The sequence below is a fragment of the Carettochelys insculpta genome, chromosome 12 (genome assembly GCF_033958435.1).
Source record: "Carettochelys insculpta isolate YL-2023 chromosome 12, ASM3395843v1, whole genome shotgun sequence".
NCBI classification, from domain to species: domain Eukaryota; kingdom Metazoa; phylum Chordata; order Testudines; family Carettochelyidae; genus Carettochelys; species Carettochelys insculpta.
Genome location: NC_134148.1, coordinates 4,624,292 through 4,640,285, shown reverse-complemented (window position 1 = coordinate 4,640,285; position 15,994 = coordinate 4,624,292). Strand labels below are relative to the sequence as shown.

The 15,994-nt window shown below is 45.4% G+C and overlaps 1 protein-coding gene across 9 annotated transcripts in view; it reads left to right on the top strand.

The window, feature by feature from the left end:
- The window catches only part of PPCDC (phosphopantothenoylcysteine decarboxylase), a 67,501-nt gene that overhangs the window by 46,032 nt on the left and 5,475 nt on the right, over positions 1-15,994 (top strand). For all 9 annotated transcript variants that reach the window (XM_075007352.1, XM_075007357.1, XM_075007360.1 and 6 more), the window contains 2 exons: positions 1,136-1,231; positions 13,801-13,929. In XM_075007352.1, coding sequence (XP_074863453.1) covers positions 1,136-1,231; positions 13,801-13,929 — 225 coding nt within the window. The remainder of the gene's footprint in view (positions 1-1,135; positions 1,232-13,800; positions 13,930-15,994) is intronic.

Genomic DNA, 15,994 nt, shown 5'->3' with positions numbered 1-15,994 from the left:
CCCCCTTATCCACAAGGCTTGTTATCCTGTCCAAAAAAGCTGTCAGGTTGATTTCACATGATTTGTTCTTGTCAAATCCATGCTGACTGTCATCTTATTATCATTATAAATATATTCCTTAATTATTTGCTCCATTATCTTTCCTGGTAGAAGAATTAAGCTGAGAGTCTGTCATTCGCTGGGTTGTCCTTATTTTCCTTTCAATAGATGGGCATTATATTTGCCCTTTTCCAGTCTTTTGGAATCTCTCGTTTCTTCCATGTCTTTTCAGAGGTAATGGGTAATGCCTCAGGTACCCCCTCAGTCAGCTTCTTGAGTATTCTGGGGTGCATTAGGCTCTGGCGACTTGAAGCCATCTGTTTTTTTAAGTTGTTCTTTTTGTATTTTGTATTTTAGCCCTCCCCGTTTTTTACTGGCAATCACTATGTTAGGTGTCCAACCACCACCAAACGTGTTGGTGAAAACTGAAACAAAGAAGTTATTAAGCACCTCTGTCATTTCCACATTTTCTGTGATTGTTTTTCTATCTTCATTGAGTAATTGGCCTACCCTATCCTTGGCCTTCCTCCTCTTCTAATATATTTATAGAATATTCTCTTATGTCTTTAGGTAGCTTGAGCTTGTTTTGTGATTTAACCTTTCTAAGTTTGCCCCTTCACACTTGTGTTATGTGGTTGAATTCATCCTTTGTAATTAGACCTAATTTCCATTTTTTGTAAGACTTTTTTTAATTTTTAGATCATTCAAGATCTGCTGATTAAGCTTTTGTAGGAAGCTTTGTTTTTCCTGGCAGTCCTCTTTTCAAAAGCACATTGCCCTTCTGTTTCAGTCATCTTCACTGGTCCAACTGCTGGTTGGTTATTTGCATATGCAAGGAACCAAATGACTAAGGCCCAGCCTGCTCATGTGAAGAACTGAAATGAGTATCTGGCTTTCATTGCACCTGTTGGTGCTTGATCTTTCAGCAATGACTGGAAGTGGTTATGCAAATATAAGTGGGAGGCTGAAATTTTCTTGGTGTTAGGGCCTGATATAAAACTCTTTGCCACCCAAGTCCTCTCTCCCTTGCATGCCTTAGGGCTTTTATGTTATGAAGTGTAATGTTTTGTGTCTCTTCCTCCTTTTGTCTTGTTAGCTGGAAGTGAATGTCGTGACAACCGAGAGGGCAAAACATTTCTACAGTCCCCAGGAGATTCCCGTAACTCTCTACAGTGACAGTGACGAATGGCAGGTTGGTATCCCTCCCCTACTCCATCCAATTCATCTTCCATGATTTCTGGGCACACCTAATTCCCATGCCGGCTTCACTGTTTATACAGGATTTGTTTGTTCATGCAGTTGACCTCATTTTCCAGAAATGTCCAATAACTGGTACTTCAGCGCAAGGCAAAGCTCTTGGTTAGTTGGATTTGGGTTGGTCAGAGGATTCCTTTCTGGTCCCCAGGTTTTCATCTTGCAGCATGAGGCTGATGGGCCAATTTAACACACTTTTACAGAGTCTTTGAATCCAGGTTTGAAGTATTAGACACATGCAAATAATATGATGTTGCCATGCCTGGGAGGTGGTGGTATTTACTGTGTTACAGTAGTGCTTAACAGTCCTAACCAGTACCACGGCCTCATTGTACCGGACACTCTACTAACGATTAACAGTAGACAGTCTCTGTCCTAGTCTAAATAAACAGTATGGAAGGAAGTAAAGATTGTTAATGGGTAGTGCCAAGGCAGCCTGGTTCCCCCTCTCTGGACAGATTCCAGTATCTTATAAGAGGGCCCAGGGATGCTAAATCCTCACTGCTGGTACTAGGCATCTACAGACTCTGCAGTTCTGTGCTTCTCTCCGTTAAGCCGTGGCTTTAGTACTGGAAATGCCCATCGCCTGCAGCAGAGGCTCCCATTTCCCTCAGTCAGCACACAGTTGTGCAGAAAGTGCAGCCTGAATGGTTCTGGAGGCTGAGGCGCCAAGCAGTTCCCATCTCTAAGTAGCAGCTCTGCAACAAACTCACACCGCCTCCTTCCTCTGTCGGGCCAGAACCCTGTGAAGACCATAGAGCTACCCTGCGTATAATCGGTTTTACCCAAAGTCTGTTAAAGTGAGAGTCTTTTCATTGTCTTTAGTGGGCTGTGTGTATAGAAGTAAAGGACTCTAGGAGCACAGGGCATTCTATGCAGCACTGGCTTATTATGGTAACAGGAGGGTCTCACATTGCCCAGTGAATCATCAACATCGGCAGCACTTAACTTTTTCTGAGAGGCCTCCCACCCAATTACTAAATGTCAGCCTGCTTAGCTTACAAGGGCTGAAGATACCAGGTACTCCGGTTACAAATGGAAGGCACTTCTGAGTGCAGTAGGAATTTTGTATGTATACGGGACTGGATCCTGCATGTTTCCTGCAGTAGAGAAGTATGATTTTCGGTTCATGTGATTGGAGAAGATCTGGAACCATCTCATAAGACTGTCCCATATAATAAGGAAAAGTTGAGGTGCCTTTTGTTAGTCTCTTGTTCCACTCTTGGCGTCTGTGGGGAAATCACCAGTGCAATATTGCTGTCTGCTCTTTAAAAGAAGAAAACTTCAAAAAAAGTGGTAGTGGTGGTTGAAAATAGCAACTCCTGTCCTGGTTAGGACTGGGAAGATGTCAGCGTTTGTTGCTCAGTTCTATGCTAAAATTTTTCGACAGCAAATTGTAATAGCTCAGTATTTGATTTGGGAGTGATGATGTAACAGACACCCACATTAAACTAGAACACACCTGAATTGTGGGGGTGTTCAGATGTGGAAGGCAGGTACTAGACTCCCTTCCTGAATAGTAGATAGAAACTGGAGAGGAAAAGCCAGTTTCTAATCAATGGCTCAGAAGTGGAAATTGAGTCAGATCCTCCTGCGTCTCTGATTTGTGCTTAAAAGCTGCCCAGGCCCTCTAGCAGAGCGTTCTCTGCCTCGCTGTCTTGGTGGGGGACCACCTATCTCTCTTGCCAGGATTCAGATAGCATTGCATAGTCCACTCAGTCCACCCAATTCCTCCTTAGGGGCCTGCCAGGGAAGGCCACCAGCATCATTAATCCAGCCTGCGGAAGTCTTCTGAGGGTGATAGCCAGACCTGAGGCAAAGCCAAACATGTTGATGTTCTCCATTCACAGTGCCACCCCTTGTAGCAACCAGACCCCTCTATTCACAGCATACTGCTGTGCATTGGTAGAGCCCTGCGTAGATACCACAGTTGTATCCGCATCTGCAAAAATGAGTCCTGGATCTCTGCTTTGGCAGATGCAGATACCATGGATATAAAACAGATATCCCCGTGTTTGCAGGATTCTAAACAAAATATTTGTATCCATATCCCAAAAATGAGCAGTGGCTGTCTACACTGACATCTGTGTATATGGATACCTGGTGCTATAAAGCGCATAGCTGCGGCTTTGCAGGGCGTTATGCAATGAGTGTCTCAGTTCCTCCACTCCCTGCCCCTCCCTTTCTTGTTGCTTCCTGCCAAGGGATGCTGGGAATTGTCCCTTTCTTGCTTTAGGGCAGGGAGCTGGCTAAGGAACTACAGCTCCCAGAGTCCATTGGGCTCTCACCTCCCATGCTGGACACTTGCTGAGCGTGGTCTCGCACGAGGGAACTATTAACATTATGATACACCTGCTAATGAGGAAGTCATAATCCAAAGGGAATGTTACAGTGAAGGTTACTGGTAAAACTGGCATTCACAAAACAAGATGGAATTCACAGTTAGACATGGACATACCCCCAGGGTGTCCTGGGTAGAACAAGGGCTCTACTTTAATTATCGCTCTGATGGGCACTCCACAGTAGGTGTAGTGGCATCCCCGTACGTGAGATTGGAGAGTTTTGGTAGCGAAGCCTGTTGGGCTACACATGCTCCTCCCCAGCTTGCACTATAAATAGAAATGTATAAGTTGTCACTTTGTTAGAATAAGCTCCAAATTTTAACCAAATCCGAAACAAAGTACGTTCACTGAAGGTGACTAAACTTGGAGATTGTCAAGTGGAGTCCTTTCTGACTACATCTGCTGGCAATTCAGCTTCAGGGGCAAACATCAAAAGCACCCCGGTGATCTCTGGACCTGTCTCCACTGTAGGTCTGTTTATGCCAGTGCAGTGGTTCTGGCATGGTTAGAGGACTTCTGTATGTTGTCACGTTTTTTTGTTTGAGTTAACCTAGGACTGCAGTCCTGTTACATATCACAGAATCCTAGGGCTGGAAGGGACCTCAGGAGGTCATCTAGTCCAGCCCCCTGCTTCAAGCAGGATCAACCCCCACTAAGTCATCCCAGCCAGGACCTTGTCCAGCCGGGACTTAAAAACCTCGAGGGATGGAGAATCCACCACCTCTCTAGGCAACGCCTTCCAACATATTACATACATATCTCATAGAGCTGGAGGTGACCTTGAGAGGTCATTGAGTCCAGTTGGCAAGGCCATGCACCCTCCCTGACAGATTTAAAAAAAAAAAATAAAAATCTATTTGCCCCAGACAGGCCCCCTCAGGGATTGAGCTCACAACCCTGGGTTTACAAGGCCATGGCTCAAACCACTGAGGTCTCAGTTACATTAGAAGCCAATTACTGAAACCAAGGTTGCCTTCACTATGCCAGAAAGCCAGATGCTACACAAGTGCACTTGCTCAGGGGTGGAGGCGAGAAGTGGGCTCTGACTACTCAGGGTGTAAGAGTGATCACCATCTCCCTGAATAGTAGCCGAAAATGAGAAGGAAGCCATTGAAGGGCTGTGGGTGTGGAAGGTGTGTAGTCATTTTGCTTCACCCAACTTAGAGGGCAGCTGCTTGATTACCCCTATTATTATCTTAGTCTGTGAATCTACAGACATTATTAATAGCCATAAAATTATCCACCTCTGTTTGAAATCTGCTTTCAGCATATGACTCAGTAACCTCCAGCACCACTGAATTTCCCAGGCTTATTACACATCGCGTAGAGTGTAGTAGAATTCTAGATTCCCAGCCTTGGATTAGATGCCTGGGCACCAGGAATGAAAGTTCATCTGTGCCCTGCTTCATTGCCTTGTCCTAAGTCATTCACCGTTTTAGTGTTTTGCTGTTTCGGATGGGTCCCTCCCATTCATGTTCCTCTTCTAATTTACAGCGGGGCTGACAAGCATTGTGGTCCCTGTGCAAAGCAGGAAGATGGCTCTGTGTCCCAGAAGGGGTGGGGACTCGGACAGTCAGCCCTTAGCATTGCCCTGACTGCCACGTGCTGTACCCACTCCCTCCCAATCCCCAGAGATACAGGGAACCATGCCCCAGAGACTATTCAAAGGATCCGGGACCTGGTCATTTTAATACTTGTTAAGACACCTGATTGGAAACCTATGGCACTGAATAGCCTTTCTTCTTAATCCTGAATCATGACATGAAATCCAGCCAATCAAGGCAGAGGGCTTGTGTGGTGAAAAACAGTTCCAAATTGTATTTCTGGCAGCTGGAGGCAGCAGTTTGTATTGTGTGAACGAGTTGATCTGCACCATTCTTTATCATCTTGTGATTAGGACTGCAAGACAAAGACCTGGGTTCTATTCTGGTTCTGCCACTGACTCATTCTGTGACCTGGGGTGAGTCAGTTCACCTGTCAGTTTCCCCATCTATAAAATGCTTCCCTGTATCACAAGTTCGTTGTGAGACTTAGAGGTTGTCTACACTGAGCTTGTTTGTACTGTGTAACCACACCAACGTAGTTGCATTGATGCATACGCTAATGTTGTATGTATCTTGAACCAATCTAAAATGCAGCTTGCACTGGTACAGTCTGAACTGGTGCAAGTTATTTTTGTACCAGTGCACTGTGTCTACATTAGGTTTTTGCACCTTTTTGTGACAATAGTGCAAAGCTTCCTACCATAGACAGGTCCTGAGTTCATTAACATTTGAAAGCTGTTCCGAGATGTCATTTGACAGAAGCTCTGAGAAGAAGGGACTGAGTCATAGAATGAAGAATTTAGGGAGGTAGGAAGTCAGATAATGTAGAAGGAAGTCCCCGGACCCTTCTGAGGTATCTGCACTGCAGGTGAGAGTGAGCTTTCTAGCTTGGATAAACAAACTTGTGCAAACAGGATTCCAGGTGGCACGCTAAGGGTGAGTATAAACTTATCGAACGATCAACTATGCTGTGGTCGGCCTTCTGGAGTTCGATTTTGCTGCATGTGTTTAGACTTGGCAAAATCTCTCTCTCTGGATTCGGCCACCGACCCCCGTACTCCATGCTATCCTGTGGAGCTTGGGGCGTCGGCATGAACCTGAAAAAAGTCAGGAAGGTAAGAAAGTCAATTCTTATACGTCGATTATAGCTACGCTAATGGTGTACCTAGAATTGCGTATCGGAAATCGACTTTCTACTCTAGTGTAGATCTAGAACAGCTGCATGGATGTTGCAGCTCCTGCAGAGCTTGGGCAGGCCAGCCAAGCTTCAGTTTAGGACTAGGAAGGGCTTGAAGTGGAGTGTCTAGCTCTGCCCTGAGTTTCTATCAGAGCCACAGCAGCCACAGAGCTATTTTTAGCATACCTGCTCAAGTTCTGTTACTGGGAGCCTGTCTACCCTTCTGGGAGGCTTGCCCCCAGCTGCTGTGTGGAAATAACCTTAGGGAGTTAAAACAAAAAAAGCAGTCCTGCAGCACCTTAAATACTAACATAATTATTTATTAGGTGATAAGCTTTCGTGGGATAGACCCACGTCAGATCTGGAGAAGTGAGTCTGTCCCGTGAGAGCTCATTCCGTAATAAGTAATATTGTTAATCTTTTAAGGTGCTACGGGGCTGCTTTTTTTTTTGTGTGTGTGAAGATACAGACTAACACAGCGACCTCTCTGAGACTTTGTGAGTTAGTGCACTGCTGTGGGAGAGAGACGAGTTGTCAGAGGTACAATCCTTTAGAAGAGGTAACAGAGAGAGAGCCATGTTAGTCTGTATTCTGTCCAAACAAAAAAGCAGTCATGTCGCACTTTAAAGACTAATGAAATAATTTATTAGGTGGTGAGCTTTCACAGGACTTCTTCAGATCATAGCCTTACCAGAACAGACTCAATGTATAAAGCACAGAGGTCCAAAAATCTTCAGAGTTGACAAATCAGAAAAATTGTCATGAAGGTTTGCAAATCACAGAACAATAGAGCTGGAAGAGACCTAAAAAAGCCATCGAGTCCAGCCCCCTGCTCTAAGCAGGACCAAACTCATCAGATCAGCCCAGCCAGGGCTTTGTCGAGGCGAGACTTAAACACCTTAAACAGACTCCACTACTTCCCTGGGTAGACCATTCCAATGCTTCACCACCCTCCTAGTGAAAAAGTAGAAGAGCAGAAAGACGGGGATGAAGGGTGGGGAAGTTAAGTGTTGAGTCAAACATCAAAGTATGTGAAAGAGTCCTTATAATGGGTCAGAACAAAAAAGCAGTGAAGTAGCACTTTAAAGACTAACAAAATAATTTATTTGGTGAGCTTTCGTGGGACAGACCCACTTCTTCAGACCATAGCCAGACCAGAACAGGCTCAATATTTAAGGCACAGAGAATATTGAGTCTGTTCTGGTCCGGCTACGGTCTGAAGAAGTGGGTCTGTCCCACGAAAGCTCACCATATAAATTATTTTGTTAGTCTTTAAAGTGCTACTTCACTGCTTTTTTGTTTTGATAATATATAGACTAGCACAGCTTCCTCTCTGTTACTATAATGGGTCAGGTAATTTCTGTAAACCACCAGTTAATGTGTCAAATTTGAATATGAATGTTGGTTCCCAACATTCTCTCTGTAGACAGTTGTTAAAGTCTCTTTTCTCCAGAATACAAACTCTCAGGTCTTTAGAAGAGGAGTTAAACCAGATCTCTTTGGCTCCCCTCTGCTGGTTTTCGGTGGGCTAAAGTTCCAAAATAACTTTTGAATCTGAGTGAGTGATACCCTCTTTGTTCTTATTTGGTAACATGCCCTTAGTGTATTAACCACCTTCTCCCATTTAAGATATCGTGTGAGTTGTTGCTGAGTGCAGAATGGCTACCGTTCGTCCAGCGCTTTGTAAAGCTCTTTGTGGTACCGTCACTGCCAAGGGGTGGTTGATTAAATACCTACGTTCTGTTCTCTGCATCTCTCTTCTCTCAGCTTTCCTGCTCTTGCTCCTTGAGTGAGTGCAAGAAGACCTGCTCATCGCCATGTGAGCAGTCCTGTGTTTTTGCACTCACAAGTATACATTGCTTTCCTCATAGAAAGGCACGTCAGTGGAAGTGAACGCAAAACTTTCCAATCCTTTCAGAGGGGATTGTGGGACGTTGGCAGAGCTCTGTTGGGGCCCAGGTCTGGGGTGAATTGTGGGGAGGGGGTCGACTACAAGTCAGAATTGAGGTGCATCGTTTGTGCTGTAAGGGTCTGCAGTATACAAATGCCGGGAAGTACTGCAGATCGGGATTAAGAGGCCTTGGCAGAGCTAGAGAGGTAGCCGTGTTAGACTTATCATCTGTTAGTCTATAAGGTGCCACAGGACCTCTTGTTGTTATTGGCAGAGCCGTGTGAGAGGAGCCTGTACCTGGTTCCAGAAGAGTTGAATACAGAGTTATTTTTTAAAAGAAAGTGAGAATCTTTAATGCACCTAAAAACTTACAGAAAAAAGAAGAGTGAAGAGACTTACTTTGGGAAGGGTGGGGAGCAATAGCTATTCCGGATGCTGCTTCTTTGTTGTGGTTGTGTGTGACTCAGAGAGTGAGCAGTTTGTGGCCCTGATGCACACCCCTCACTGATCTGTGGTTGCGTGTGGCCTCTGGAGGTAAGACACCTCATCTCATTTTCTGTTTCTCTTGACATTTTATCATCTCAGGTGCCCCAGGGAGGTCAGCGTGTGATAGATACAGGTATTTCCTGCAATATCTGGGACAAACCTGATGGGATTAAGTTAAACCTTTTTGAATTAAGATCGCATATGTTTGCAGTTTAAAGTATTACAAACGTGAAGTTTATATATTACATTGGGATTATATGTAAGTTATTCTGGAGTGGAGTGGACGAGGCAAGTGTTGTGAGCGTCGTGAATATTTTAAGCAATGTGCCAGACAAACAAATATAAGCATGGTTCCAGGAGATATCCACAGGTTGGTGAATGCAAATAGTTACATTGGTAATGTAGAGACCCTGCCTTTTGAACCTCCGTTCTCAAGAGGGGATTCTTGTCTGGCTGCGTAACTGATCATGGCTCTGCAAATCAAAGACCCAAACTTTATAAAGGGGTGACTCCCAGGTTCAGGTTGTGCTTCTTCTGAGCTACAGGTTGAACCTCTCTAGTGTGGCACTCTCTAGTCTGGCAACATCTGTGCTCCAGCATGATTTTACTTAGCCAGATGTCCACTTACCATGGGTGTGGCCAAGTTTCCTGTGGTCTCACAAACCAGTCCTGGCTCTGTGTTCTGTGCTGTTATTTAGCTCTAGTTTACCACCTAAATATCTTGTAAGAGCCCAGTAAGCAGTGGAAGTGTTGGTCAGCACATAAGAACTGCCATACTGGGTCAAGCTGAAGGTCCATCTCGCCCAGTACCTTGCCTTCCAACAGTGTTGAATGCTGGGTGCACCAGAGGGAGTGAACAGAACAGACCATCAAATGATCCCTCTCTGTCTTCCATCCATTCCTACCCATCCTGGCTAATAGCCATTGATGGACCTAACTGCTATGAATGTGTCAAATTCTTTTTTGAACCCTGTTAAAGTCCTGGTTTTCACAACATCCTTTCCATAGGCCTACCATGTAGGGGTGGGAGGGTGGAGAACACGACACAGCCTTCCTTTTGTTAGTTTTGAACCTGCTATCCATTAATTTCATTTGATGACCCCTCGTTCTTATATTATAGGAACAAGTAAATAACTTTTCCATATTAATTTTTTCCATATCAGTCTTGATTTTATAGACTACCATAATTCCCTCCCCCTTAGTCTCCTCTTTTTGAAGCTGAAAAGTCCGAGTCTTTTTAATTTCTCTTCATTGGCCAACCATTCCAAACCCCTAATAATTTTTGTTGCCTTTTTCTCAGTCTTTTCCAATGCCAATATATCTTTTTAGAAATGAGGTAACTGCGTCTGTACACAGTATTCAAGATATGGGTGTACTATGGATTTATGTAGAGGCAATAGTACTCTGCCTTATTTTTTAATGATTCTTAACATACTGTTTGCTTTTTGACTGCTGCAGCACAGTGAGTGGATATGGAGAACTATCCATAATGACTCCAAGATCTCTCTCTATAGCTACATCTACACGTGTATGCTACATCGAAATAGCTTATTTCGATGTAGCGAAATCGAAATAAGCTATTTTGATGAATAGCGTCTACACGTCCTCCAGGGCTGGTGCCGTCGACGTTCAACGTGGACGTTGGGCAGCACCATATCGAAGTAGGCGCTGCAGGGGAGTGTCTACACGCCAAAGCGGCCCACATCGAAATAAGGGTGCCAGGAACAGCTGCAGACAGGGTCACAGGGCGGACTGGCACTTCCCGGGCAACAGCTAGCCGCTCCCTTAAAGGGCCCCTCCCAGACACACTTGCACTAAACAGCACAAGATCCACAGAGCTGACAACCGGTTGCAGACCCTGTGCATGCAGCATGGATTCCCAGCTGCAGCAGCAGCAGCCAGAAGCCCTGGGCTAAGGGCTGCTGCACACGGTGACCATAGAGCCCCGCAGGGACTGGAGAGAGCGTCTCTCAACCCCTCAGCTGATGGCCGCCATGGCGGACCCCGCTATTTCGATGTTGCGGGATGCGGATCGTCTACATGTGCCCTACTTTGATGTTCAACGTCGAAGTAGGGCGCTATTCCCATCTCCTGTTGGGGATAGCGACTTCGACGTCTCACCGCCTTACGTCGATTTCAACTTCGAAATAGCGCTCGCCATGTGTAGACATGGCGGGTGCTGTTTCGAAGTTGGCGCGGCTACTTCGAAGTAGCCGGCACGTGTAGACGCGGCTTATAGCTAAATGTCCCCATCATTTTGTGCACATAGTTGGGATTATTTTTTCCAATGTGCATTACTCTACATTTATCAACATTAAATTTCATTTCCCATTTTGTTGCCCAGTCACTTAGTTTTAGAAACTCTTCATAGTCTGCTTTGTTCTTAACTATCTTGAGTAGTTTAGTATCATCTGCAGATCTTGCCACCTAACTGTTGACCTCTTTCTTCAAATCATTTATAAAAAGATTGAATAGAATTGGTCCCAGTATGGACCCTTGGGGGCACCACTAGTTTCCACTCTCCATTCTGAAAACTTACCTGCCCTTTTTTTCCTGTCTTTTAACCAGCTATCAGTCCAGAAGAGAACCTTCCCTTTTATCCCATAACAGCTTACTTTACTTAAGAACCTTTGGTGAGGGACCATGTCAAAGGCTTTCTGCAAATTTAAGTACACTGTATTTGCTGGATCCCCCCCTTGTCCACATGCTTGTTGACTCCTTTCCTGAGTCTTTCACCCTCCTCAATAGCACAGGGACTGTCTGAATGAAGGTAGGACCATTCTACAGTGTCCCAGAAAGCCTCATCTATGTACCTCTCTGCCTCCCTTAGCTTCTCCAGTTCTGCCACCCTGGTCTCCAAAGCCCATATGCAGTCTCTGAGGGCCAGGAGCTCCTTGCATCAAATGCACACATATGTCACCTGTCCATAGGGCAGTTAGCATACGTGCTACATTGGGTGCAATAAACAAGGTAACCCCCACTCTGATGCTGGGCTTCTGCCTGCACTCCCTCCTACAGATAATTATAGATTCTTGATAGGGTTTTAATTTAAGTCAGCATGGTGACAAGTATCAGAGAGGTAGCCATGTTAGTCTGTAGCTTCGAGAACAACAAGAAATCCCATGGCACCTTATAGACTAACAGATATTTTGGAGCATAAGCTTTCGTGGGCAGAGACCCGCTTTATCAGATGCATGAGTGGGGGCGGGGGTTCAGAGGGGTATTTAAAGAGTGGGGTCCCAGTAAGAGGGAGAGCCAGAGCTGACAAGGTGTATTCAGCAAGGTGGAAATGGCCCAGTGTCAACAGCACTTATCAAAAGAGGAAAAAATAAGTCAGATCAGACAGGGGGATGTGAGCCTTTGTCAGAGTCTAATGGGGAGATATTGGCACCCAGAGCAGAGAAACTGCCTTTGTAAGCTGCGAGCCACTCCCAGTCTCTGTTTAATCCATGGTTAGTGGAGTCAAATTTGCAAATAAATTGCAGCTCAGAGATTTCTCTCTCCATTTGATTTTTGAAATTTTTTTTTTGTTTCAGCCTTAAATCTGCCACTGAGTGTCCAGGGAGATTGAATTGTTCCCCCACAGGGAACAAATCAGATAAGAAGAGGGGGGCGGGGGAATGGATGGATATGGCCCACTCTCAGTCTAATGTGGAGGTGTTGACACCTAGGGCAGAGAAGCTGCTTTTGTAAGGTGCGAGCCACTCCCAGTCTCTGTTTAATTCTTGGTTAATGGAGTCAAATTTGCAAATAAATTGCAGCTCAGAGATTCAAATCAAATGGAGAGAGAAATCTCTGAGCTGCAATTTATTTGCAAATTTGACTCCATTAACCAAGTGGGCCATATTTCCTCGCCACCCCCACCACTCTTATCTGACTTGTTTTTTCCTCTTTTCATACATACTACTGATAATGGGCCTTTTCCACCTTGACTGAATAGACCTTGTCAGCTCTGGCCCTCCCTTTTACTGGGACCCCACTCTTTAAAATACCCCTCTGAACCCGCCCCTCCACTCATGCATCTGATGAAGCGGGTCTTTGCTCACAAAAGCTTATGTTCCAAAATATCTGTTAGTCTATAAGGTGCCACAGGACTTCTTGTTGTTCTCGAGTATAGGCATAGTTTCTTTTACTTTCTTAGTGTGGTTTTTTTTGATAATGCTTTCACCATAAGAACGAATGGGCTTTCAGGACAGGAGATGTTGTAATTGATGCCTGTCTACAATGACATTGTTTATTGCCCCTAAGGCAAAGGCAAAGCAAGCTGGCTTAGGCAGTCTGACCTGCTGGGGAACTCTCATTGTAGGTGAAGAGCTGTGAAATGTGGAAAAAACCCTGTCAGGAGAAAGACAGATGTGTGTCTCCACCCAGCAGAGGAGGTGGCTGGGAATTTGAAAGCCTGAGAGTGGGTTTCCTTTGCTGGATCGTAGAGAGGAACACAGAGACAATTGCCCTATTTATCTTCCCCCAGATACTTCCTAGAACACCACCTAATTTTGTTTCTGTGCTTCAGGACAGAATAAACCTTCTTTGTAAATTGACTGCTCAGAGTTACAAAGGTGGGTGCAGGAAGGGCCTAATCTGTGGTATTTTGGCCAGTGTTAATCAAAACAGTGTAGTCACCAGGGTAAAATTTTCAGGAAGCTTTTCTAACCGTTCCTCAGATTCACAGTTACCATGCGGTGAATGGACCAGGGAAACCTGTGCTGGCACACAGGGGGATGCAGATGTCTGGCATGTAGATTGTGACCTCTCTAGGGGCAGAGTTGGTTTCCTCAAGATTTGTCGGTACAGTGCCTAGCACAATGGGGCTCTGATCTAAGTGCTACCACAGTATCAATAGTATCTGTAGGAAAAGCAAAGCAAGAAAAAGGTGAAATGTGAAGCAGCATCCTCACAGTTGTCTCAGAGCCCTATTCTCATTGGGCCCTGTTCTGAGTGGACGTTACTCTTTCCCCTGGGTCAAGGTGGTATTTATGCCTGCAGAGTTGCTTTGGTGCCAAACGCTCTGTGTATGAGTGAGTGTCTCAGGAGGGTTCAGTGATCCAGCCTCCTCTTTGTTTGCAGCTGTGGAAAGGGCGTACAGACCCAGTTCTGCACATCGACCTGAGGCGCTGGGCCGACCTGATGCTGGTGGCACCTCTTGATGCAAATACACTGGCCAAAATAGCAAATGGCATCTGTGACAACTTACTGGTGAGTTACTGTCTGCATGTGAGCAAGTAGTCACCCTGGGTGCTGTCTGAGGGCATCTCTCAGGCTCTCTTTCTTCATCCCGCTATTTCTTCAGCTGCACCTGTGTTCTGTTTTCCTTTTTATGCAGGCTCTTTGGGGCAGGGACCACATACGGCATGCGTATAGTTCCTAGTGAAACAGGGCCCAGAGCCATGACTTGGGTTTCTAGGCATTAAAATAATACAAATAACCAATAATAATAATGTCTACTCTTTCCCCAGCTGCCTTCCTTAAACCTCTTTCTTTACTTGTCCACATCCTTCTTCATCCCCTGGCCTCTCTCTCAGGGTGTTCCCCACTGTCCAGCATGCTATATTACCTCCTCTTCCTTTCCCTGATGCATGATTATTTTTCTTCTCCTGCATGTTAAAGCTGCTCTCTGTCTCTCTGTATGACACATGCCCACACTTTCTTAGTCTCCAGTTCCCCTTCCTTTCCGGGTTTTAGGTGCAGGCTGGAAAGACGCCTGTGAGATCAGATAAGTCTGTTTACTTCCTGCCAGTCCTCACTTCCTCACCTAAAAGCGTAACATGGACATCCACCCACAGACTCTTGCACATTTATTTATCTTCCAGTTTCAGCCACAGGCCTTTTTTTTTTTTTTTTGGGGGGGGGGGGGGTGCAACGTGCTGTTTTTCTGGTACTGAAGTAGCTTGGGGTGGATGGAAGAAGGGAGTCACCTTCTGCCTTTGGAGAAGATAAACTATCCAGCCTTTACACTGGTGCTACCTGAGTACCTGACACATACGATTCCAGCTTTACACCGGCTAACTTTGTTTTAATTCCTTCCCCCAAAAAATCGATGTATGAAACAGGCCAGTTACTGTGCTTTATTTGGAAGCTTGGAGAGGATCAGAACTAAAGTAGTTAGGCTTTGCCTCTACCAAGTTCACAATTATATGATACAAAACAACAGATAAAAAGTTTACTGAACTCAAGGTAGCTACAGTGGAGATACTATTCAGTGGACAAATGCAAGTTGTTCTTTCAGTAGGGTCTCTGTGAGAGCGCCACCAGAGGTATATCTGCACCCTGGGCATCTAATTGGAGATTTTAGGTAGTAGCGTCCATTCAGCCCACACCTGCAATCTCTGCCCCCTGGTGGTGTACTTCCAGGGTTCCTTCTAAGCCACCTTTGGCCGTGAATGGTGCGAGCAGCTGTCCCTTCTTTATCTGCATCAGTAATAATAACTCAAAGACTATCCAAATGGGTCTTGGGTTTTATTAATCACTGTTATCAGTGGTGCAACCTGTGGCCTCCATCCAGAATGTGTACACGCTTCTTGAGGTCAATTTCTACCTAGATCGTGAGCCTTAAAGATGTCCCTCTGTTGGAGATCTGCAGAGCGGTGGCTTGTTCTCACTTTTGCAGAAAGTTATGCTGTCATTGGAGAATTGCCCACCGCTGCCATCTTCGGCTCTCTGTAGTAACAGACTCCACACTGAATCCCTGGCCCTCCCTGGGGGATACTGTTGTAAAGTCACCTATACCACTTACAGAAGAAGAGGCAGTTACGCACTTCGTGCAGTAACAATTGTTCTTTGAGTTGGGTGGCCCTGTGGTGCTTCACAACCTGCCCTCCTCCTTTGGCATTCTCCATAAAGGGCTCTGTGGTCTAGAAGGAACTGAGAACAGTTGCCCACACAAGGCTAGATAGCTTCAAGGCAGACCACGTGGGAAGGAGAGCACATGTGCAGACCGAATGGACACTGCTCCCTAACATCAATGGTTAGAGTTGCAGGGGCACAGACACTTAAAATGCAACACCTGTGGGGACACGCCTCTCTAAGAACCCTCATGACTGTACAAGGTAAGTTACTTCCTCTTATGCTTTTGTCTTTCTGATGCTGTGGTGAGCCCTCTCTGCCTTTAATCTGACATGATAATATCTTGTCAGTTCAAGCAGCCTGACAGAGAACCAGCACCACCCTCTATTAACGGTCTGCAAACTCTGCCACCGTAGCTCCTGATGCACTCCCTGGTGAGGTGCAGGAGCTATTGGAGGGATGGGAAGCTGAGGGTATG